Raw genomic sequence first — 24573 nt, 5'->3', positions numbered from 1 at the left:
CCTGAAGCCCTGGGTTCGATTCCTCAGCACCACATAAGCAAAAAGAAAAAAGCTGCAAGTGGCACTGTGGCTCAAGTAGTAGAGCGCTAGGCTTCAGCTGAAGAGCTAAGATACAGGGCCCAGGCCCAGAGTTCAGGCCCCAAGACCAGACCCTCCCCCCCAAAAAAGAACAGAAAAAAAAACTAAAGCTCCTACAAAAGATTGTTGAAAAATTGAAACCAAAAAGGAAAACATGTAACTTGTTCACTAAAAGTAATTATCACTGAAATACACCTAGGGATATATAAACTATTTTTCTATTAATATAAAGATATCTTAGGACGCCATTGATTATTTGTACTCTACCTCATTTATTTACATATTCAAAGACATGTATGTTATGAACAGTATTTTCACACAAAGTTATAGAGATAAAATATATACAACACATATTTTTGTTTTAGAATATTTCAGTAATGGTTGTCATATGGCACATTACCCTTTATGCAAATAATTAGCATACCTTGGTACAATGACTTGCAATTTGAGTTTGAACCTGCTTTGGCCAAAGGTACATCAGTACTGATGATATAAACACAGATTGAGAAGTCCCTCACTTTCCTAAGTAGTCATATTAAGAATCATGTCCATTCTGCTGGAGATACAGGGCCTAATAAAGATGCAACATAAAATGCTGGTCGGAGGAGTGACAAAATCCCAGGCAACCATCCCCAGCCAAGGCACCAGTAGATTGAAGTCTTATGTGTTACTAAACTATCTTAACAGAAAATACACCCCAAAATGTACATCCATCAAAATTAAAACCAACAAATTATATCACAATGTGCTTTTGCTTGTATATATTGGTTGATTACACAGGATATTCTGTTATCGAGTAGTGATGTAGCTTCTACAATTACATAGAATGGTAATTGTTAATATAAAATACATGACCTTTACAGTGACATATACAGAAAGTGAAAATCTATTCTGTATACATCATTGAGGTTGTTTTTGCTCAGAAAGACACTATGAATCCTTTAAAAGCAATACTTGCACATTACTACTCGGTTTTTCTGTCACAAGAATGTTTTCTCACTGTGAAAGACTTAAAAGAATTTATTTTAGACTAAGTGTTCACATTCACAATTCTTAAGATCAGGATTGTTACAGATTTCAAGGTGGGGGCATTTTCTGTGTGTTTTGGGATTTGGACTGTCCTCATACACATTAGTGACTGAACATTGTGCCTTAAAACTTTCAAGTTTTCTATTTCATATTATTTCATTAGAATATAATCTGAATTTTAAAAAGAGCATTGTAACTGGGCTATCATGTGTAATAGCTGTAATCTTAGTTACTCAGAAGGCTGAGATCTGAGGAAAGTTAGTATTATCCTCACCTTTACTTCTCAGCTCCACCAAGACCTGAGCTCTTCCCAGACCTAGAGTTCCCTCAGTACAGCTGGCCACTCCCTCTCTCATCTCAGACTCACCTGAGCATGTATTTAATTCACATCCTGCCCCCCAGATCCTGTTGCAACCAGAAGAGGGACAAATGCTTGTGCTCCCTGTCCTGGGAAATATGGTCCTTCTAATAAACCTTATAATAATTTTTCTCCCGTGCCTGCTTGTGGTTCCCTGGGATGGACATGAAGGAACGATACAAGGATCACAGATTGAAGCCAGGGCATATGAAAGTCTGAGAGACTTATCTCCAATACACTACCAAAGTAGTGGGAAGTGCAAATGTGGCTTAAGTGGTAGAACATTAGCATGGAACCAAATAATTTCAAGGTCATTTTCAGACCCGGAGTTCAAGAATCAGGACAGGCACACACATATCAAGTGCATTGTATTGTATTCAAATTATGTTTTAACAATTTTTTTTGGTGTACATGTATAGGAAATCTCTCTGATATTTTTTTTGTCAGTGTGGGGCCTGAACTCTGAGCCTGGGCACTGTCCCTCTGACCTTCAGCTGAAAGCTAGCACTCTACTACTTGAGCCACAGTACACTGCTGGCTTTTTCTGCTTATGTGGTTCTGAGGAATAAAACCCAGGACTTCATTCACGCAAGCCAAGCAGTCTACGACTGAACCACCTGCCCAGCTAGTCTCTCACATTTTAAGTGATGTAATATAGGCTAATTAAATTAGTGGAGAAATTGTAATTTGTCAAGAACAGACACATTAATTGGAGTATATTGGTGCCAGCAGCATTTTGAAAGTTTCAAAAGCCCTAGAAAGTGCAGAGGATGAAAAGAGGATCAATATGTTTATATAAGACTTTTTCAAGGAATGTTTACCATTCATTGACTTCAATTCAAAAAACCAAGTTCATAAAGTCATATGTGTGCATACCAGAATCTCTAGGTTCAGGAGTATAAACGCACAACTCCTGACTCTCCTTGTCTCAAAAATCAGAGTTTTGTGAGCCACTTTCTGGCCCCTGGAGGAACAAGTGCTAATGGCAGCACAAACCTATGAGCTCATAAAATATCATCCACCCCAGACTGGGGAAAGATGGGAAGGGTAGACTCTGGCTAGGAGCCTCAGATCGCTTCCAGTTAAAGCTCCCAAGATCCCCTGAAAAAGAGAAGCTGGGCTTCTACCTCTTGGCTCTGACTATGGAGTGCAAAGCTCTACTTCAGAGCACTTCCAGCAGCAAGGGAAAAGCAAAGTATCCCGGATTTGCAAACTAAAAACACCAACAGTGGGCAAGGAGGGACTGGTGCCCCCTCCCCCCACCCCTGCCTCCCTGATTTCCCCCACCCCCGACCGCTACCGCCCCCTCTCCCCCACACACACTTTCAAAGGATCTATACCCCCATAGAAACTACAATTCCCTGAATGCATGCACAATTCACCTAGAGGAAGTGGTCTTGTTACAGGGTTTTGATTGGCACAAGGCACATGGTCCTAAGTGTGCAAGGATGCCTGGGGACCTTTCTCTTCCAGCTGGGGAATCTTAGGTGAGTTTCTTCTTGAAAATTCAGTTTACCAACATAAATATTGTGAGACCAATTAAAAACACAAATGTATTAGGAGTACTGCATAATTTGGCTTTTTAATTCTTAGTTCTTTTAATATAATTGAGGTTATGAAACTACGTAGTTTTTGTTTTTGTTTTTGTTCAAAAAGTACGTTCTGCTGAACGTAAATTATGTCTCTGTTTTTCCTTAAATTGTTGAATATCTCCCCTCTCATTTTACAACAGTATTTGCAGCTGGGTGCCAATGGCTCATGCCTGTAATCTTAGGTCTCAGGAACCTGAGATATGAGGATCCCAGTTCAAAGCCAGCCTGGAAAGTTCATAAGTCCTATCTCCAGCTAACTACCAAAAAAAAAAAAAATGGAAGTGGACTTGTGGCTCAAGTGGTAGAGAGCTCACTTTGAGCTAAAAATGCAGGGAAAGCGCTCAGGCTGGGTTCAAGCCACAAGATCGACCAAAAAAAAAAGGTACTTGCCGACACTAAACTGATTGATTCTGGCACCATCATCCCCTGCTCTAATATATATACTGGAATAAAATAACAGAATTTAAAGACAGATATACTTTATAATCTTTGAATTAAATGGATTTGTCAAATTCTACTCATTACTTTCCAAGAAACTCCCAAATTCCATCTATGAAATTTTAAGGAGTTTTTGGTTATTTGTGTCTGAAATTTGTCTTTCCTTATAAAGTTTTTCCCCCTTTTGTTGTTGGTCCTGTGGCTTGAACTCAGAGCTTGGGCACTGTCTGTGAGCATTTGCTGTGCTGTACTTGCCTATCTTTTATTAATTGCTTCAGGGGACTAGTGAAAACTTTCCTCCCAAGGCGTTCTTAGAAAATGGTACTCCTCCTCCAAGACTCTTCAAAAAAAAATGGTTGTGTAGGTAGATCAGGATAAATGTGGGAGGAAGTAGAGTTCAGGGCAGGTCCATGATCATGTGAAGCTTTATTACTTGCTCGAAACCAGTCTGTTTTTACTTTTCTGTTTTGCATATCCTATTTTGTTTTGCTTTTCTACCTCTTCTCGAAACCTAGAAGCTCCTGTCAGCAACTCTAGGCCACATATCTAGGGGTCTTCAGACTTGTCTTCCCATACTGTATCCATTACACTATGGAATAAATCTTTTGCCTCCCTTCCTCATATCAGACATTCTAAGCTTGTCTCTTAAGGGTTTGTTGTGATTGTTGATGATCCTTTCCCCACATCATGATTTGGAAGGATTGTGTAGGAAATTTTTATGCTTGATATTCATTCCTCCAGTGTAAGGGTTTTCCATCCCTCTTTTAGTGGACCTGAGCTTTTCCTCATGAAAATGGAGATCGTGAGGCACTTTTGGTTGTATAGACGGCAACATTGGAGCACCTATAAAATATGAAGGAAAAATAATTCTTTCTTTCTGTAAAAGTTAAAAGTAAGTTCCTGAGAAGCAAGGACATAAGGATCAGGTAAAAATGGGTGCTTCCTGGACTAGCTGTGTCCCATAGTTGTCATTGTTCTTGGTTACATTTTTCAAACATTTATTTCTAAGCATTATGTTTATTATAGTAGTTTAAATAGAATTTACTTTGTACATTATTTTTGAATTGTTCATTGCTCACAGATGTAAGTCTCATTATTATACAAATATTATATCCTCTTACTTCATTGATCACAGTTATTGACAATTGCTGATCCTGAGGTAGAAGGTACAAGTATGGTAAGGTATTCAGGGATATATTATGGTTCTGACTTCCTCTGGAGGAAAAGGTGAACCAATGGAAAAAGATGGAGCTTATGCATAACACTTGTAGAATTCCTTAGGCAGGAGATGTCATGCATCCCTCTTGGGTTCCACTATGCCCAGTGATTCCCATGGTTGTGATGATCATAGCCCTGGATGGCCTGTGAATTTCACACCTTGTCCACAGTTCTGGTGGTAGGAGTCTCCCAGTATGTAAAGCAGGAATGGTCTCAGAGGAGTGATGTGATCAGTGGTAGCTTGCTGGCTCCCATGTTTGTCAGTTTGTATGGACAAGCTCACCCTGACATCTTGAGCCTGGCTGCTGCCATGAGGCCTATTTGAACCAATGCCTCTCACCATCCCATACCTCTGTTTCAGAGACCTGTCCTGTTTCATGGTTTTGTATCATTTACTGTGCAAGCTTGTGTTATGTATCCATACATGCTACTAGTTGGGCTGGGTATGGTTTTCAAAGGTGGGGTGGTTTTTCCTGCCTCTTGCAGGAACAATTGTGTTCTCACTAACTGCATGAGTAATCCTAGCTTACTATGCAATCCCCTTAACTTACATTGCACGTTCACTTGATAGAACAATTGTATAATAAGTTTGGGTCTCTGTTTGCTAATGAGGTTGCGAGGACTCTTAGCCATTGCTGCAGATTTTGGGGAATATGGGTTGCCCTCATTATTGCTACCGTGACACTCCTTGCTACTTCCCTCTCCACACTTTACTCCAGTCTGGGGTTTGATAATTTGCTTGAGGTTCAGGAGTTTGTGCTGTCCTTAGCTTCTGGGCCTTCAGATGCAAGAACCTGGTCCCAAATATCTGAGAGCAAGCTGGGTGATTGTCCAGACCAGGAGAGCCCAAGAGCCCTGCATTTGTACTCCAAAACCAAGGGATTCTTCTATTAACCCATGTGACTTTATTTTCTTTGCCCAGGTATAAGAGGAGTACAAGAAAAATTCTATTGAAATTGTGACAAATATGCCTGCCTTGAGTTCTCTTACATTGCACTTGTATTTGGGGCTTCTGTGTTGTTTCTCCTAGGGATAAGTTAATCTGTTTGGCTTGAGTTTTTAATCTCTTGGCTTGAGTTCACAAGCATTTGTACATGACTCTGTTTCTAGAGACAGTTGTACATGGGATATTGGAGTAGTGAGAGTTGGTCCTGTATTTTTAGGAATGAAGCCTAGCAATGTTTGAAGCAGAGCACCCTATGAATAGGAATCTCCATCCTAAATGGACAGACCTTGTCAATTCTGAGAAGCCCTAAAGGCAAGAAGCAGAGAAGCACAGTAAGAGAAAGATGTTACTAGCTTCCCTTGCCTTATGCAAAAATTGTTGCTACTTCCCTGAGCACCAGATTCACGTGGTACTCTTTCCTACACCACTCTCAATCACTTTGTGTTGTTGCAAGATTTAAACTAATTTCCAGGAATTGTGATGTGCTGAATTGAGGAATAAGCCAGTGCATAGTTACCAGTGGGTACCTGAGGCTGTGGTTTGGGATGGTGGGGTAATTGTTATGACTGAAAGTATATATTCATGCAGTAAAGTAATCCCTAATCTTCTTCTTGCTAATTTATTCAGCCTGTTACCACTATGATTTTTAGTATTTAATCATGCAAACTTATGTTAAATGTCCAATCTAAGGATTTGCTAAGGCTAGCTCTTATTGGTTGGTTTTGCTTGGTAGTAAAGAAAGTATTGGTCAGGGACATTTGGCCTTAAAAGAAAAATCACAGAAGAAAACTTGTTGTACTATGTCTTACTCAAGGTTGTATGCTTTGTAGGTGTTGCTTATCTTCAGGTGTGTCACTCCTATATGCAGTATTTTGTGTTGTATCTTTAGGATGGCCAAGGTTCTTTCCAAGACTGTTAAGGGAAATGAACATTAGGGACTTCTCAAACCTGGGTTTACCTCATCTTTACTCATGTCCCCTTGGCCAAAGCATGTTAAATGGAAATTGCAAGACATTGCATAGGTGTGCAATGGGTACAGTGAAATGTGCCATTTGACAACCATTGTTGAAATATTATAACACAAGAAATATATTCTGTAGACATTTTTTCTCTAAATTGGGTGAAAACTACTGTGCTACATCATACATGCTTTCCCTGGTGTTAAAATATGTAAATGAATGAGGTAGAACACAAATTCCAATGGATTCCTAGGATACCTTTGCATTCAAAAAAGCAGTTCCTACATACCGAAGTATATTCAGTAATAAATACTTTTAGTGGAAATGTGATATGTTTTTGCTTTCAAGTATTCAATAATATTTGTGGGAATATTCATTTTTTCAAATTGAATGTGTACAAAAACATAGAAATTAGTTGGTTTAATAATATCTATCTGTCAGGAAATGGACTGCATTTGTGTTTCTTGGACACTTTAATGCTCTGCCTGGGACATTAAAGATTCTTCTAAGACAGCTTTATGGTATGGCAGTCCATGTATCATGTTTGCAAGAGAAAATTCTGGACGCAAATCTCACAGATTATTTTCTGAATATGTCATTTGCCTTATATCCCAGCCGTGCTTCTAGAGTCTTCTGTTCATTGTCAGCAGCAAGACAGAATGAATGGATCTCTGGTGAGTTTTTTTTTAATTTCTCATTTTTTCCATTCCATTATATGAACCTAAAGATTTCCAAGAATAACAAACAATACCAACCATACACATTCAGCCTCAGGAATGTATTCATAAATTAGAAAAATTTGGCATGTAGATTAGGAGATAAAGATTACTTGTAGGTTTAGCAGATTAAATGGTTATATTCTTTCTAAGTTGAATTCAGATTGGCTTCAGAATGTCTAGGTTTCATCTTGTCATAACATGTAGTCATACCTGTTATGTGATGTAGTGACACCGAGCAGTTTATATCTCGTGGAAGGTGAAGGGTACATTGCAACCAGGTCTCATTCTCATGAGTAACATTAAACTATCTCAATGAAATTTTGCTGGAATTGCTGAAATAGTGTGGTCATATCCACCTTCCTGTGTTCTTAAGGAATGATTAACCTATATGTACTTAAATTACTCTCCATATATAATTATTGGACTACTTCATGGTCTTGGTCTTACTTGAAGCTGAGGCTATATTTGTTGCTAAACTTTATGGTCTTTTTTCAAAATCTTGTTTGTTTTCTAAAGTATCCTCACAAGATTTCTTTCCTCTATAATCTCGCTCTACTTTTGGTTTTCTACTCACTTGTGTTGGTTATTTTTCTGTTTCTCTCTCTTTGTATCTATTTATGAATCATTTTTTCTTACTTTTCTTTTTCTCTCTTTCCTCCATATGTCTCTCAGTTTTTTCTTTTCTTCAATGATCTATCTGTGAACTAGTTTTTCTTTGTGATCAGCTTTATGTTGCTGACATGGCTCTTAAGATTGACATTTTTCATACCCACTGTATAGGACAATTGTTGCCTAGAGAGTTCTACAGGATTCCAGAAACAAAGAAAATTAGAGAAACACAAAAACATAAACAGATAGTCTTAGGGGAAACCAGGGTTCTGAAGCCTCTCTGGCACTTGGTCTCTGGTTGCCAGCAAGCAAGCAAAGTTCCTTGAGTTCACACAGGGAAGATTACCATTGATAACATGGAAAACTGAAGTATCTATATTAATATTACAATCTGAGCCACAACACATTGCGAAGAAAACATGTTTCCTTATTCTCCTGAGACAGAAGACTGGCACCCAGAGAAAATGCAGAGATGAAGTTCACCTTACCTAGCCTTCAAGGTCAACAGCAGCTCAGTTTCAGATGCTATCTTTCCAACAGTAAGGAAAAGGCCTGCACTCTAGTCTCTTAACCATCTCCAGAATTCTCTTTTAACCCTTCTGCAGCCAGCTCTCAGTTCTCTCAGTCCTGTCAGGCTGGAATTCCAAACTCTCAAAACTTTTCCCCTTTCAGCTCAACTTCAGAGTTCAATACAGAAAAGTACGTCCTTCCTCCAACTGATAAACTACAAGAAAATTTGATTTCACCTGATTCTGTTATCTTTAGTCTAACTTCATTTGTTGTGGTATTCAGTTTTGTTCTTCCATACCACTACTTTTAAATATTTTCATTCACTGCCAGTATAAGATAGGTAGTTTTGATAAAAAAAAATAATACAGTGATGAGGTTTTCTCTATTAGAAATATCATTTGTTGCAAAATCTCACAGATATTTGCTAGGAATTGATTTTGATCTCTGAGGAATTTCACTATTAACTAACAAAAGTGGAAATATATCCTTAGGGATCTACTGGAGAAATGACTCAGGAATATTTAACACATTTGAGCATTTGGTCATATTTATCATTTTTGTCATCCTGAGTGTTCCTTGAGTCTCTATCAATTTGCCTCCAACTTCCATGAAGGCCTATCAAAATGAAAATCTTCTCAAGGAATATGTTATTCCCTTCCCACATATATTTTGTGTTGTAGAATGTAGGCAAAGTTTACAAAACTTCATGGTACCAGTTCTTTTTTACATAAGAAGGAAATATCAGGGTATCTAAGACCTCATTTCAATATGTAGTATTTAAACCAAACATGGTTAACCTAGGATATTTTTATGTGGGAACTAAATCAAATCTTCTAAGGGCCCAATAAATCCTTAGCTACTTTCTGGAGTACTGTTACTGTTTTTTACCATTCATGTGGACACTGCTTTTCTTTGATCTAGGAATGTTGTATGTTCTGTATACCATGTGATATCTTGAATGTGTTCTGCTTGCTTATGAGAGTACTTGTTAATAGAAGGTCTAAATAGGATTTATGGTGAAGCAATAAATGTAAATGCAGAGAAAATATTTGTTTAATACATTGTTACCTACTGATATATACTAAAATTTTATCAAAAATAATAATATAATTTTTTAGACACTACCTTAGACTTAATGTCATCATGCCAGATTATTGTCTCCTTAGAATTTTTATCTTGTCTCTATTGCTAGCAGCAGAAATGTGTTTGCATGCATTAGGGAATCTGTAATTTTTTATTGGTCTTGGGGCCTGAATTCTCAGCCTGGTTATTGTCCATCAGCTCTTCAGGGCAAAGTGAGTGCTCTACCACTTGAGTCACAGTGCTACTTTCAGTTTTCTGGTGGTTTATTGGAGATAAGTGTCTCATGGACTTTCCTGCCTGGGCTGGCCATGAACCTTGATCCTCAGACCTCAGCCTCCTCAATAGCTAGGATTATAGGCATAAGCCACCAGTTCTCTGAAAATCTGTTTATTTCAGTGGCCAGGTTTATGTATTGTCAAATATTTCTAATTTGCTATTTAATTTTCCCAGTAAAAAGATACCATAGCCAGCTGCAAACATTTTATGTAAGGCAAAAGCATACCTGCAGCATAATGAAATTCCAGATTGGAATTCTCATGACCCAGGTCCAATTTCTTGATGGAAATGTGCCATTACAGAAGCTGATGTCATTTGATGATGTGGCTGTGTACTTTACCTGGAAGGAGTGGCAGGATCTGGATCCTGGTCAGAGGACCCTTCATAGAGAAGTAATGCTGGAAAATTATAACAACCTAATGTCCTTGGGTGAGCAAAGGTCACTTTTATTTGGAAGGTCAAGTGCTTTTATTTTAGTAGACATTTGACTATGTTATTTAGGTATAAGATTCCAGTCCATTCCCTTGTAAAAAAAACTGCTAGTATAAAAGCCAGCCAAATTCAGGTCTGGGAGCTTGATGTTGTTTGCCTTTCACACTACTGCTAAAGCCACAACTCTATTTTGGCTTTTGTTTTGGGGAATATTCTGAATTTCCATGCCCAGGTTGGTTTCAAGCCTGCCTCTTCTGATCTTACCTCCTAAATATAGGGTTAGAAATGTAAGCCTTTGGACCATTAAATTTTGTTTAAAAAAAAAAAAAGATTCCAGTCCATGGGAAGTGTCATTTCTTCCTAGGGAAACTTCAACTTCATAATGTGTATCTGAAGAACTAATTTTATTCTCAGTCTTTAAGATTTCTAATCAGTAGTTGGACAAAAGTTCTAAACTATGATCCACTAATAGGAGACTGACTTTCCAAACTTGGGGTGATTATTATAGGTGGATCTACACTCTAGATAGAATATACATTACTACTGTCAGTATGATTTGGAAATCAGTAGTGAAAGTGTGAAAGTGTGTATTTGTAAGCCAAACCTGACATAGTTTGCATTGCTTCAAGCTTGGAATCCTAGATACTCTGTAGGCTGAAATCTGAAGATTTTGGTTTAAAGCCAGCAACTGTAGAAAAATGAACATGATACTCTTATCTCCAATTAACCATTCAAAAACTAGAAATGTAGCCAAGACACAAACTAGTAGAATGCTAGATTTGAGCAAAAGAGCTGAGTCCAAGACACACATTGGGAAAATAAACCCAAAGCTGGGGGAAAGTACACCATGGAGCTGTTAAGAATTGAGACACCATGGGCTGGGAAGGTGCCTCAGTGGTAGAGCGCTTACCTTGCATGCTTGTGGCCCTGTGCTCGATTCCTCAGCATGAAAAAAGCAGAAAAAAAGCCAGAATTGGCATTGTGGCTCAAGTGGTAGAGTGCTAGCCTTGAGCTTAGGAGATGTGATACAGCTCCCAGGCTCATAGTTCAGGCCCCAAAAACGATCCCACCCCCCAAAAATAAAACAATTGAGAAACCAGATTTAGGAGCAACCCAGTGAACAGGATGTCTGCAACATTGCATGAATGATGACCCAGCAAGAGCAATAGTTCTCCACTATTTCTTACTCACAAGGCACTGTATTCCTAAACCTATATTGATTGTGAAGCTGGAGCAAGGTGCAGAACCATGGATGAGAGAAGACTCAGAAGAGAATTTCACAGGTGAATTGAAGCATCTTGAATAGTGATGTTGGGTCCAGAGCCAAGTTGGTCTGTTTATCTTGAGCTGTACAGAGCAATAGTATTCCTAGTGCCCTGAGTCATGTATGGAAGAGAACTAGGTGATCCTTTGTCTCAAGGAATTGTCAATCCAGAATTCTTGTGGAGAGGAACTGAATTTGCTGTTCCAGTGTAGTTAATGTTAGCACTTCTATTTGTCTGTAGAGAAGTCATTTATAAAGAGAAAAAGACAATAAGAAATGTAGTAAGGAGATCTCATTTTAAACTAGTATTTTGCAGGAGGGAGGAAAATAGGATATGGACAATTTTGTATCAGTGGTGCTGGGCATAGAGGGAGATTCAGAATGGAAGCATTAAGAGTACGGAGATGAATAATTTGAGTAAATATTTCCTTGAGAAAAATATAAAAATCTGAAGTACAGAAAAACATTATTTTCCATTGTAAAATGTCAGTACTACTTTCTTAATTACTACATTGAAGAGAAATATATATATTCTGCATAAAGCAATGCTCTGATATTTGAAAATATTGTAACAGAATGTGAGGAAATATCTTTATATTAAGGAATTTATGGATCTCATTTATGTTTTTGTTTATTTTTCATTTTAGATGTCCCAGAAATGGAGGATGTGATAAGCACCTGCCAGGAACGTCACAATAAATATCTCTCTGAAGTAGCAATCATGAATAATAACACAGGGGAGGAAAAAGTGAGACTTATAAGAAGTTTTCATTTAAGTTCAATACCGAAGTCAGAACTGATTGAGAATAATGGGAACTCCTTAGGGATGAGGATAGAAAAGGTCACTGCCTGTCAGAGCATGGGTATTTTCAGTGAACCTGGTAAGATATGTGCTGCATATAGTCCTCATGTGTCTTCTGTAGTTGACGAATGTAAACAGTGTGAAAAGTCTTTCACTGAGAAGAAACAACCTGTTGTCCCTCAGAGGACACACACAGGAGAGAAACCTTATGAATGTAACATGTGTCAAAAGTCTTTCACCAAGTAATCAAAGCTTACTGTCCACCAGAGAACACACACAAAAGAGAAAACTTTTCAATGTAACATTTGTGGAAAATCTTTCATATGCAAAGCATATCTTACTAGACACCAGAGACCACACACAGGAGAGAAACCTTATGAATGTAACAAGTGTGGAAAGTGTTTCACCGAGAAATCAAAGCTTACTGTCCACCAGAGAACACATACTAGAGAAAAACCTTATGAATGCAACGTTTGTGGAAAGTCTTTCATCCAGAAATCAAAGCTTACTGTTCACCAGAGAACACACACAAAAGAAAAACCTTTTGAATGTAACATTTGTGGAAAATCTTTCTCCTGGAAGGAATATGTTACTAGACATCAGAGAACACACATAGGAGAGAAACTTTATGAATGTAACATGTGTGGAAAGTCTTTCACCTGGAAGACACACCTTACTGTCCACCAGAGAACACACACAAAAAGAAACCTTTTGAATGTAACATTTGTGGAAAGTCTTTCTCCTGGAAGGCATATCTTAATCTGCACCAGAGAACACACACAGGAGAGAAACCTTATGAATGTAAGATGTGTGGAAAATCTTTCACCAAGAAATCATATCTTAATCTCCATCAGAGAACACATACTAGAGAGAAAACTTTTCAATGTAACATTTGTGGAAAATCTTTCATATGCAAGGCATATCTTACTAGACATCAGAGAACACACACAGGAGAGAAACCTTATGAATGTAACAAGTGTGGAAAGACTTTCATCGAGAAATCAAAGCTTACTGTCCACCAGAGAACACATACTAGAGAAAAACCCTATGAATGTAATGTTTGTGGAAAGTCTTTCATCCAGAAATCAAAGCTTACTGTTCACCAGAGAACACACACAAAAGAAAAACCTTTTGAATGTAACATTTGTGGAAAATCTTTCTCCTGGAAGGGATATGTTACTAGACACCAGAGAACACACACAGGAGAGAAACTTTATGAATGTAACATGTGTGGAAAGTCTTTCACTTGGAAGACACACCTTACTGTCCACCAGAGAACACACACAAAAGAGAAACCTTTTGAATGTAACATTTGTGGAAAGTCTTTCTCCTGGAAGGCATATCTTACTAGACACCAGAGAACACACACAGGAGTGAAACCTTATGAATGTAACATGTGTGGAAAGTCTTTCTTGTGGAAGGCATATCTTACTCTCCACCAGAGAACACACACAGGACAGAAACCTTATGAATGTAACAAGTGTGGAATGTCTTTCACCCAGAAATCGACGCTTACTCACCACCAGAGAACACATAATATAGAGAAACCTTATGAATGTAACGCGTGTCGAAAGTCTTTCACTGAGAAATCAAAGCTTACTCGCCACCAGAGAACACACACAAAAGAGAAACCTTTTGAATGTAACATTTGTGGAAAGTCTTTCTCCAGGAAGGCATATCTTAATCTGCACCAGAGAACACACACAGGAGAGAAACCTCATGAATGTAAGATGTGTGGAAAATCTTTCACCAGGAAATCAAATCTTAATCTCCATCAGAGAACACATACTAGAGAGAAAACTTATTAATGTAACTTGTGTTGAAAGTCTTTCACCCATAAAGGAAACCTTACTATGCACCAGAAAACACAGACATTAGAGAGACCTTATGAATGTAACACGTGTGGAAAGTCCTTGTCTTGGAAGTCAAGCATCAATGTCCATCAGATAATACACACAGGAAAGAAACCTTATGAATGTAACATGTGTGGAATGACTTTCACCTGGAAGTCAAACCTCACTGTCCATCAGAAAATACACAGGAAAGAAACCTTATGAATGTCATATTTGCAGAAAGATTTTCAGCCAGAAGCTACAACCTACTATCCACCAGAGAGCACACACAGGAGAGAAATTTTATGAATGTGACCTATGTGGAAAATCTTTCATGCAGAACATACACCTTTCTGTCCATCAGAAAAAAACCCACCAGAGAGAAATGTTATGTATGTAGCACGCATGGAAATTCTTTCACCTGGAAGGCACAACTTAACATCCATCACAGACACAAGGAGAGAAACCTTATGAATGTGACCAATGTGGAAAGACAGCTTAACACACATAAGTTGATTCACACAAATGAAATAACTTAGGATTGTACCAAATGGGAAAGTCTTTGATCTGTAAGAAAACTGAAATCGCAATACAGAACCAATACAGGATAGAGACCTTATGATATAGCAGATGTGGAGTCCTCGAACTACAAGACACAACTCAGGGTTCATCACAGAACATACAAAACACACAGACACACACAAACCGTCACACACAAAGAGGAGAAAAATCATATGTAGAAAAAATGGAAAGGTTTTCTAGAAAAAGTCATAACAGTAGTAAAGTCTTTCTTGGAGGGGTAACAATGCTCGATAGAAAATGTATTAATGACCTAACTCATATTATGGTATAACCAATCTATACAGTATCTTTACAATAAAATATATATTTAAAAAATATGATGGATTAATAAAGACTAGAATCTCTGCATTTTGTTTGTTTGTTTTTGGGTCCGGTCGTGGGTCCTGAACTCTGGGCCTGGGCACTGTCCCTCAACTCTTTAGCTCAAGGCTAGTGCTCTACCACTTGAGCCAGAGCACCACTTCCCGCTTTTTTTTCTTTTTGCTTATGTGGTTCTGAGGAATCGAACCCAGGGCCTCGAGCATGCAAGGCAAGCACTCTACCACTGAGCCACCTTCGCAGCCCTGCTTTTTGTCTTGGGGGAGAACCCCAAAGTGTCTTCAGTGCTTGCACTTTTCTTTAATTAATCACTGGTGATGAAAAACTTGTGATTGATTCACTCTTAGCCCATTTAGTTGTTCTGCTGAGTGAGGTATAATAAAAGACCATGTGGACGATGTGTCGCACCTGTGTTATATCATAGAGGGCCAAAGTAGATATGACATTAGGGGAAATAATCAAGTACACAAAGATATTGATCAATCTCTCACAAAAATTGAAATTAACAAAGAAATAAAACCATGTGCCACTTGAGCTACAGCATCACTTCTAGACCCTGAGAGAAAGGAAGGAAAGAGTAGGGAAGTAAGAGATGAAAAGAGGAATTGAAGGAATGAGGAAGAAGGAAGAGATAATCTATTCAAAAGAAGAATGTTTAATTATTGGTGAATGTGAGAATTATTGTTTCAGAGGTGGAGCTCAAGAAATATGGCTTTTACAAAAAGCAAATTTTTGAATGTTTACAAAACGATAAAGAGGATGTAACATTTTATAAATTGATTTAATAATACAGTAATATTAAGTAAGGAGGTCAGGTGTGGCTGGTGCCCTTTGGCCACATGGGGTCTGGCATCTTTTTTTCATGCAGGGGGAAGGAAATGCCCCATCCATCACTTACCTCCCAACTGATGGGTGTGGCTGGATCCCTGCAAGCAGGCATGGGCATTTGGCTGATATGTTACTCAATCTGATAGTCCAGTGCCTGGACTGGGAATTTCCTGTAGACGTGCCTCCTGCTTAGGCCCTATTTAGGCTGGCCTGTCGCTACCGCCTCGACCAGCAAGGAAGACGCGACACCGGACTCTTCTCTCTGCAGTTTATTCAGGACCTTTGAGTAATCTTCTGACCCCCACCCCGGGGAGAATTCCCCACAGCCTTAAGTACCGCTGGGTAGCCAACCCTGATACGCCACGTGGGAACCACCAATAGGTTCAGGTGCGCGGAAGCAAGCCAGATTCTTTGCCTTAGCCATATAAGGAGTTGTTTATCACAGAAAGCACTCGCCATCGGGAAGGCGGAGGGCGGAAGCCAGCGCCATCTTCCAGGTGCGACCTCTCGCAGGTCTCTACAGTTCCCCCATTTTTTGTTTAAAGAATACAGATGAGAACAGAGGTCTGATCCCTGTTGTGCAATGCAAGGACTGCATACAAGCCTTCTCCCAGAGGGTACTTTCTCTAGGGATGACTCAGCCTGTCCATTGATTCGTTTTTCACAAGGACGGGAAAAGGTGAATCGAACCCGTGTGCAATCAAACATGCTCTCCTCGAGGGCAAAACTCATGCCTCTCAACTGCAGTACTTTGGCTTTGCAATCTGTGTTCATTGTTTTAGGGTGGCAAGCCACGCTTGGGGGGACTGACCTGCTCCAATGACTGTAAAGGCTTGGATAATCATGGCTGCACTGCGACGCTGAGAACCTCTAATTTGGCAAATGCACCACAGACATACCAAGGAGGTTAACACCAGGAGGCCTGTCAGGGCTCCCAAACCCGCCCATTCCTTAAGATGATTCATAGCAGCGGAGATCCATGAAGATAACCCCTTCGCCAATCCGGCATCCACTTGGGTGGAGTTCACCATGACGATAGCAACCCTGAGCTGTTCCATCAGGCTGTCGAACTCCCCAGTTCAATTACCTAAAAGATAACTAGACAACTGTTTAGACAAATTTGCAGCGATTATTGAATAGGTTTTTTTCCTGGGCCTGAACTCTGGGTCTGGGCACTGTCCCTCAGCTCTTCAGCTCAAGGCCAGCGCTCTACCACTTGAGTCACAGCGTCACTTCTGGCTTTTTTCAATTCTTTTTGCTTATGTGGTGCTGAGGAATCGAACCCAGGGCCTCATGCATGCAAGACAAACGCTCTACCACTGAGCCACCTTCCCAGCCCCTTTCTTCTGGGTTAATTGCACCACAGCAGCAGCTAATCCAGCATTAGTTAGTGGTCCACCCAGCTCTCTGCAAACTTTCATCCATGCTTCTAGTCCCCTATTCTTATATGGGGTTATGGCGGCTCTGCATTCCTTAGTGCACTGCTCATAAACAAGCTGTTTAATTAATGGCATGGCTGCGTCTGGGTCACCAAAAATTCTGCCAGCAGCCTCGACCATATGAGCAACAAAGTCCGAAAACAGCTCTGTAGAGCCCTGCAGGATTTTGGTGAGATTGCTACTCACCTCGCCTTTATTTGGTAAGGCCTTCCATGCCTTTATGCCAATTTTATTGATTTGTTCATAAACTTGAACCGGGTAGCCTATCTGCTGATTGGCGAATCTCCCCTGTCCAAGCAGCACATCTCTGTCCCAAGCTGGGTTTCCCGCAGCCTGATTGGCTGCAGCCTCTTCACTAGCAAATTCAATCAAAAAGGCCTTCCAATCTAAATACTGACCTGGGCTCAAACAAGCTCCTGCGAGCCCACTCCAATCACCGGGTGTCATGCAGTGTCTGTTTAGGGCCTCCACCTGGGCTACAGTAAAGGAGGCCGTGATTCCGTATGTCCGCACAGACTCCGCTAAAGATTTTATAACCTTAAAATCTAAGGGTTCATGATACTGCTGTCCCTGTGGATCCTGAAATATTGGACAGGCTAGATGTAACTCGGTTCTGACCGCTTTCCACACGCCTGGGCTGAAAGAACAGCCGGGGCTGCCACTTCCGGGGTCCTCCGCATAGAGCGGAGGGGCCGAAGGTGTGGGGCGGTGCATGGAGGGCGTGCATTCGTCTTTATCTGGGTCCTCTCTCTCCTTCCCTTTCCTCCTCTTTCTTATCTTTGTTTTTTCTATTTGTTCTATGAGTGATTGTAGTTCCTCTGAGTCTGTAGACTCAGAGGTCTCTAGTTCGGCAAAATCAGGGTATAACTCCCCCTGCTCTCCTCCTTTTCACTGTCTGCCCTTTCCGATCTTTCTTCCTGCAGCATTTCTAAGGCGGCCTGACCATTCTCTACCGCCTCACTGCAACGCTGGTCCTCGAGACAGCCTCTTATCAGTTTCCATATTGGTCTCACTCCGCTCTTAAGCGTTCCTTGTTCAGAGGCAAAATCTAGGTCCCTCCCTAGTTTCTCCCAAGAGGTCACCTTGAGGCTTCCGGAGACAGCGAACCACGGGACAACGATGTCACATTCATTCAAAAATCTCTCTAAAGTACTCTTTTTTATTTTTAACTTTTTTGAGTGCAGTAGCTCATTGAGAGCCAAAAAAATTGGGTGCGAAGAAGAAGCGCCCATGTTTTAAACATTTAAAGCTGGTAAACAAACTTTTACTTTCACTTTTGGCTACTCTACTGACTAGCCCCGGGTTCTCACTCTCTCTATCTACCGAGAAGAGCAAAAATCCCCCCGCTCTTGTCGCAGATTCCCCTTTTACCTGGGAACTTACTCCCCGCTCTTGTCGCGGATTCCCCTTTTACCTGGGAACTTACTCCCCGCTCTTGTCGTGGATTCCCCTTTTACCTGGGGACTTACCCCGCTTTTGTTGAGGATTCCCCTTTTACCTGGGGACTTACCCCCGCTTTTGTCGCGGATTCCCCTTTTACCTGGGAACTTACCGGTGCACCACACTGACCGCAGAGAGTTCTGAGTCCTCGTTGGGGTTATGGCTGAGTTCCCCGTACGGGCCACCACGTGTCGCTACTGCCTCGACCAGCAAGGAAGACGCGACACCGGACTCTTCTCTCTGCAGTTTATTCAGGACCTTTGAGTAATCTTCTGACCCCAACCCCGGGGAGAATCCCCCACAGCCTTAAGTACCTGCTGGGTAGCCAACCCTGATACGCCACGTGGGAACCACCAATAGGTTCAGGTGCGCGGAAGCAAGCCAGATTCTTTGCCTTAGCCATATAAGGAGTTGTTTATCACAGAGAGCACTCGCCATCGGGAAGGCGGAGGGCGGAAGCCGGCGCCATCTTCCAGGTGCGGCCTCTCGCAGCTCTCTACACCTATATAAGTTGTTTCTGTTATATTTTATCGATCTACATTTTGGAGTGTATTTTCTGTTAATACTGTTCAGTAATACATAAGACTTCAGTCTTCTGTGGATTTGTCTTTAGAGGAGACTTTAAAGCTCTACATGATTCAGGAATGTTTCTTCTCCCATAAGAAGGCTTTATGCTTTTCCAGTCCACCTATCATGATCTGACCAGAAGCTTCTAGGGTAAAATCACACAGGTTCTTTCTGACTCTCTCATTTGGCTTCTCTCCCCACCATGGTTCCAGAATCTTTACTCATGGTCAATAGCAAGAGAGAAGAAAGGATCTCTGACGAGATTCTTTTCTCACTCTGTTTGACATTGCATTTTATGAACCTAACTGTGTCCAAGATTAAAAAACAGAAAAAAAAAAAGATTCGGCTTTAGGAACATGTTTCTAAAAAAGCTAAAGATGACTTGTAGATTTAGCAGATGATCAAATCTTGCCTTCTAGTTAAGTGCAGATTTGCTTTAGTTTGCTTCTCATTTTTTAATTTGACCACAATGTTGCCTCACTTTTTTGGGATTCAATGACACCTAGGAGGTAAGTTCTCATGGATGGTAAAGGTTGCCTAAAATCTTGTCAGACATCACATTCACATAACATTAGACTATCCTAATGAAGTTTTAATGGATTTGCTGAAAAAGTGTGGTCAAACATAATTTTGACTGCTGTACAGGACTGAGTGTGTTATAAGTAGTTCAATAAATCTCTGTAAAGACTCTTGGACTTCTTTGTGGTATTTGTCTTTCTTGAAACTTAGTCCGTATTTGATGGTATTTATAGAAATCTTTGTTTTTCTCTAAGTTATGTACAAGTGTAGAAGTACTGGACAATATTTCTATGTAATTCTATATTCAGTTCTTTTTAGGACTTTTCGTCCCATCTTTGATAGTTTTACATACCGGAGAGAAATGCACCAAGTTCACATTGTTGTCACATCTTTCCTAGATTTTGTTAGACTTTGGAAGGATTTTCGTTGTTTTGTTTAAAACTATGGCCACACTAACATGTATGAAATTGTTATTTTATTGTACTTTTGATTGGAATTTTTCTCATGAGTATTGATACTACTTTTATATGTTAATCTTCACAATAAAATTTTTTTAGAATGCAAAAACAAGAGAAACACAGAGTAAGTTCTCCAGTGGATGTAGGTAGCAGTTGCTGCAGGGAGGGAGAGCAGACATGGTAAAGGAGAGGAATATGGTTTGATAAAAGTCTATTTGTGTATGTGTGTCTATGTGTGTGTTTGTGTGTGGTGTTTATCAATGAAACTTGCTGACATGGGGTTTTTTGTTTTCATTTGCTCATTTCATCTTCTTTCTGTTGGTCTTGTTTGACATTCCTGGGGCTAGAACTCAGGGCTTGAAAACTGTTCCTGAATTTCATTATGATGAAGGCTACACTCTACCATTTCAGCTACAACACCAGTGCTTCTAGAGGTATTTGGGGGCTGTTGTTGTTTATTAGGTACCGAGATATCAAAATTAGTGCTCCATGCATGCTAGGCAATCACTTTATCACTAACCCACATTGCCAGCCCCATCCACACTGTTTTAAGAAAGGAGACAGGGCTGCGAGTGTGGCTCAATGGTAGAGGGTTTGCCTTGCATACATGAGGCACTGGGTTCCACTTCTCAGCACCACATCAGCAGAAAATTCATTGTGACTTATCACCAATTAAATGCCAGAAAACTAGAAGTGACATTCTGGCTGGAAGTGGTAGCATGCCAGCTTTCAGTGAAAAGCATAGGGAATATACCAAGCCCTCCCTGAGTTTAAACCCCACAGCTAACAATTGAAAGAAAAAAGAAATAATCCCAAACAAACAAAAACCTAATTACTGGCTCATTGCCTTTGTTCTTCTACTTTTCTTTGTAGTTGTAACTGTATACTTCCTGTCATTCCATTTTCTACTTTCTTCCTTTCACTTGAGGGGTTGAGCCTTCAGACTTTCACATGGAAAGTGGATACTACATACAAACCTATTCTTTCTTCTTTTAACACAAAAAGTCTGTTTACAGGACAGGGAAGGTAGCTAAGTGGTACAGTGCTAGTATCGCAGGAATGAGAAGCTGGGTTCTATTCCTCAGGTTCTCATACACAGAAAAAGCCAGAAGTGGTGCTGTGGCTCAAGTGGTAGAGTTCTACGCTTGAGCAAATGCAGCTCAGGGACAGCACCTGACCCCTGGGTTCAAGCCTAAAGACCAGCAAAACAAAAAGTCTGCTCATTTAAATTAATCAATGCTTCCTCTGGAATTTAAAAGACAAACTTACAAGTGACATAAGTTCACTTCCAATAGTATTGCCCTCCTTTCCAGAGAGTTCAGGGACCGCAAACAGAACTCTGCTGTCATTTATAAACTAGCTGTTGTACAACATTAAGCATTAACGCATACATTTCTGTTATTATTTTGAACACAATGGGATTTGTAAGGGTTGGTAAAAATAAGTGAAGGAAACCCTTCCTTTTCACCTATTTGTTGTGATAATAATGGATCTATTTTGCTGTGCACTCAAGTCCCACACTTGTCATTGAATTTCTCTCTGAACTACTTTTCAATTTCTTTTCTTCTTAGGGCACACACATTCACACACACACCCTGAAGAATTTTTACTAGTTCATCTAACAATGTTTTACTACCAATTCTTCTAGTCCACAAGTAATTGTATCATCTACATAGGACAAGACTATTACATTAGGCCACTGACTGCTCTGACAGGTCCCTGTGTCAACAGTCAGCCCTGCAGGAAACACGTGTGCACCTTGGCCCATGCTGCAGGTGCCATGCTGTGCTGGTGGTGGACTGATGAGGAGCACATACCCTGCTCTGGGCTTCTCACTCCTGTCCCAAGGGGCTTGCCAGGTTTGCCTATTGCATGAAGACTTTGGCACTGCTCTCCTCTCCTCAGCTGGCTCCTTACCAAACTTTTTTTTCCTGTACCTTCCATTTTGAGTTCTGGCATAGACCATGAGCCGAACCAACTTCCACCACATCAGATGAAGTCTCCACATTAAACTTTTGGTAAAAAAAAAAAAAAACATTTAAGTTAGAATGTACATATACAGTTTTGGCTGGGTTTTTCTCAGATCCCATATACAAGTGAGGCAAAGATGGTTGGCTGTGGATGCTCCAGGTAGTCATCTACTCAAAGTACTGAGACGTCTATAACAGAGACTTCATACAAGGGTGTAAGTGATCCAGAAAAATGAAAGATAATTTTAAAAGAAGTTCTCAATTCATTTAGCAAACAAAAAAATGTACACTTAATATTAAGCTAATTATGGGAGGAAAAATGACCTAGAGCTGGACAAACATAAAGATATAAGTGCTCAAGGTAAAGCAAGGGGGCCTTGGGTGGTCCCTGAGGGTCTAGTGAAAATCCTGTGATAGCCTTGTTCAGTACCCACTGTGCTCAGTATCCCAGCTTCTTTCCCTTCCAGTCACTCTGAGGTATATCATTCCAGGTTAACCTGAGGAAGAAACAAGGGTTCGCCTAACATTTTGTTCTCTCATTAGGGTTCATATAGCTAGGGAATTAGAGGTTCTTGGTTAAATATTTAGATCTCTGGAGAGCAGAATCTTTGGGTCCTCAATTTGAGTCATATTAACTGCCCCTGCTGATGACATCAGAATTTTCTCTAAAATAAATATGAGTTTATTTGTATACTTTATCCAGTAATATTCACTGAATGGCTATTGAAAATAATCTAATTTAGAACTGAAATATTCATACAAAGGCAGAACTCTTAAAAAGCCTAATTTTGAAAAGGGCGACAGGATGAACCGTGTGGTAGGACTCTTGACATTTTGAAAACTTGTGTAACTTAACCCACTCTTAGTGATTATGTCTAGGGTGAATATGTACTCATCATGGATGACCACTTCTCTTCTGAGGACATAGCTTTTAGAATGAGCTGAAACTAAATATCCTGTCATTCGCACCTGGGAGTGGCCTTGAAATAAAGTGCAATCAGAAAGGGAAAAACAACAAAAATGCTTAAACTGGTCTGAACAGCTCAGACTAAAAAGAGGTTTTCTCCTACATCTATGTACACACAGCAAAAGACCACAGTCTTCTCGTTCAAATATATTATTATTCTGGGACCTTAAATCATCACTACTTGATTCCTTCTTTTCTTATAATACTGTTTCAAGTATACTGAAATATTTGGCCACATTTTATATGTTGGGTTCTTTCTTTGAAGGTCTCATTGTCCTGCATAGTAACTTGAACCTCTGCAAGGACCTATGAACTAGTCAGAAACATAAAGATATGTGCATGTGAATTCACATGACAAAAGATAGCCAACTATTCATAACACTCTATCATTACCCTGGCTAATAAGATATTTCAAAATCAACTTCAATTGAGCACAATGACTATACCCTATGGAGGACTGTAGGCTTATACAAGAATGGTAACTTTTCTGCACAAGGGCCAAAAATCCATTTTACAAAATATCTTCCCTGGCCTTGGAGTGCTTTCTACTCAGGGCCTCGGTAATGTCACTGGGCTTTGGTAACAAAGGGACAAAATTGTTGACACTACTTGTAGGAAATATGATAATTGGCCATAACACTCTCACAGCAAATCCTACCTAGTTTGCCTTTCAATTGCGATCTTTAAACCTCTTACTCTTGGGCAACTAAGAATTCTGATGTGAAGCACCAGTGCCCTGTTAGATCAGGAGATCTTAATTACTTGATCCAAGCAGGACTCATGGTGTCCACATAACAGGATGCAGGTCCTTTTGCAATCACTTGGTAAAGGACTGTTTACTTATCATTCTGTAATCCATATCCAAATTCTTCCACTAAATATTTGGAAGAATGTATTGTTTACACAGATCATATTATTGGTCCTCAGGTTGAATTCAGGGCAAAAATTTGTGAGACTTCCTTTACCTTCTATACCAGATGCCCTTTTGTATCACTGATTTTTCACCTTAGGGTCTTGCTTCTCTGCCTGGGCCTTTCGACACACTAATTTTATAATTACCTTTCACGGGTAGTAGAAAAAGATAGGCACATATGACCAGAGCCATACTTTTATTGGCTAAGATACCATTTTCATGAAGATTTTGCATGGGATGGCCTAATAATACTATCTAATTTCAGCTTCCTGAGTAGCTAGGATTCCACACATGAGGCAGTTTAATTGCTCATTTTTAATTGCTGGTCTTAAATTAAAAGGAGGAAAAAGTATTTTACCCATTCAGTGAGTATTAAGTCCCTTAAATTCTGAGTTCAAACAAAGTGTTGGCCAAATGAAAATAACAA

At 39.9% G+C, this 24573-nt stretch overlaps 2 protein-coding genes across 2 annotated transcripts in view; one reads left to right on the top strand and one right to left on the bottom strand.

The window, feature by feature from the left end:
- LOC138806740 (zinc finger protein 420-like) overlaps positions 1-14121 on the top strand; it is a 28193-nt gene extending 14072 nt beyond the window's left edge. The window contains exons 5-8 of the mRNA XM_069992086.1: positions 9990-10244; positions 12159-12484; positions 12581-12918; positions 13083-14121. Coding sequence (XP_069848187.1) covers positions 9990-10244; positions 12159-12484; positions 12581-12918; positions 13083-14121 — 1958 coding nt within the window. The remainder of the gene's footprint in view (positions 1-9989; positions 10245-12158; positions 12485-12580; positions 12919-13082) is intronic.
- Positions 14122-15353: 1232 nt separating this feature from the next.
- The window catches only part of LOC138806739 (zinc finger protein 25-like), a 79341-nt gene continuing 70121 nt past the window's right edge, over positions 15354-24573 (bottom strand). Inside the window, exons 10-11 of the mRNA XM_069992085.1 lie at positions 19188-19254; positions 15354-15453 (exon numbers count right to left, since the gene is read on the bottom strand). Of these exons, the coding sequence (XP_069848186.1) occupies positions 15354-15453; positions 19188-19254 (167 nt within the window). The remainder of the gene's footprint in view (positions 15454-19187; positions 19255-24573) is intronic.

This window comes from Dipodomys merriami, unplaced genomic scaffold, assembly GCF_024711535.1.
Source record: "Dipodomys merriami isolate MVZ:Mamm:240054 unplaced genomic scaffold, mDipMer1.0.p SCAF_407, whole genome shotgun sequence".
Lineage (NCBI taxonomy): Eukaryota > Metazoa > Chordata > Mammalia > Rodentia > Heteromyidae > Dipodomys > Dipodomys merriami.
This window is presented reverse-complemented; position numbering and strand designations above follow the sequence as displayed.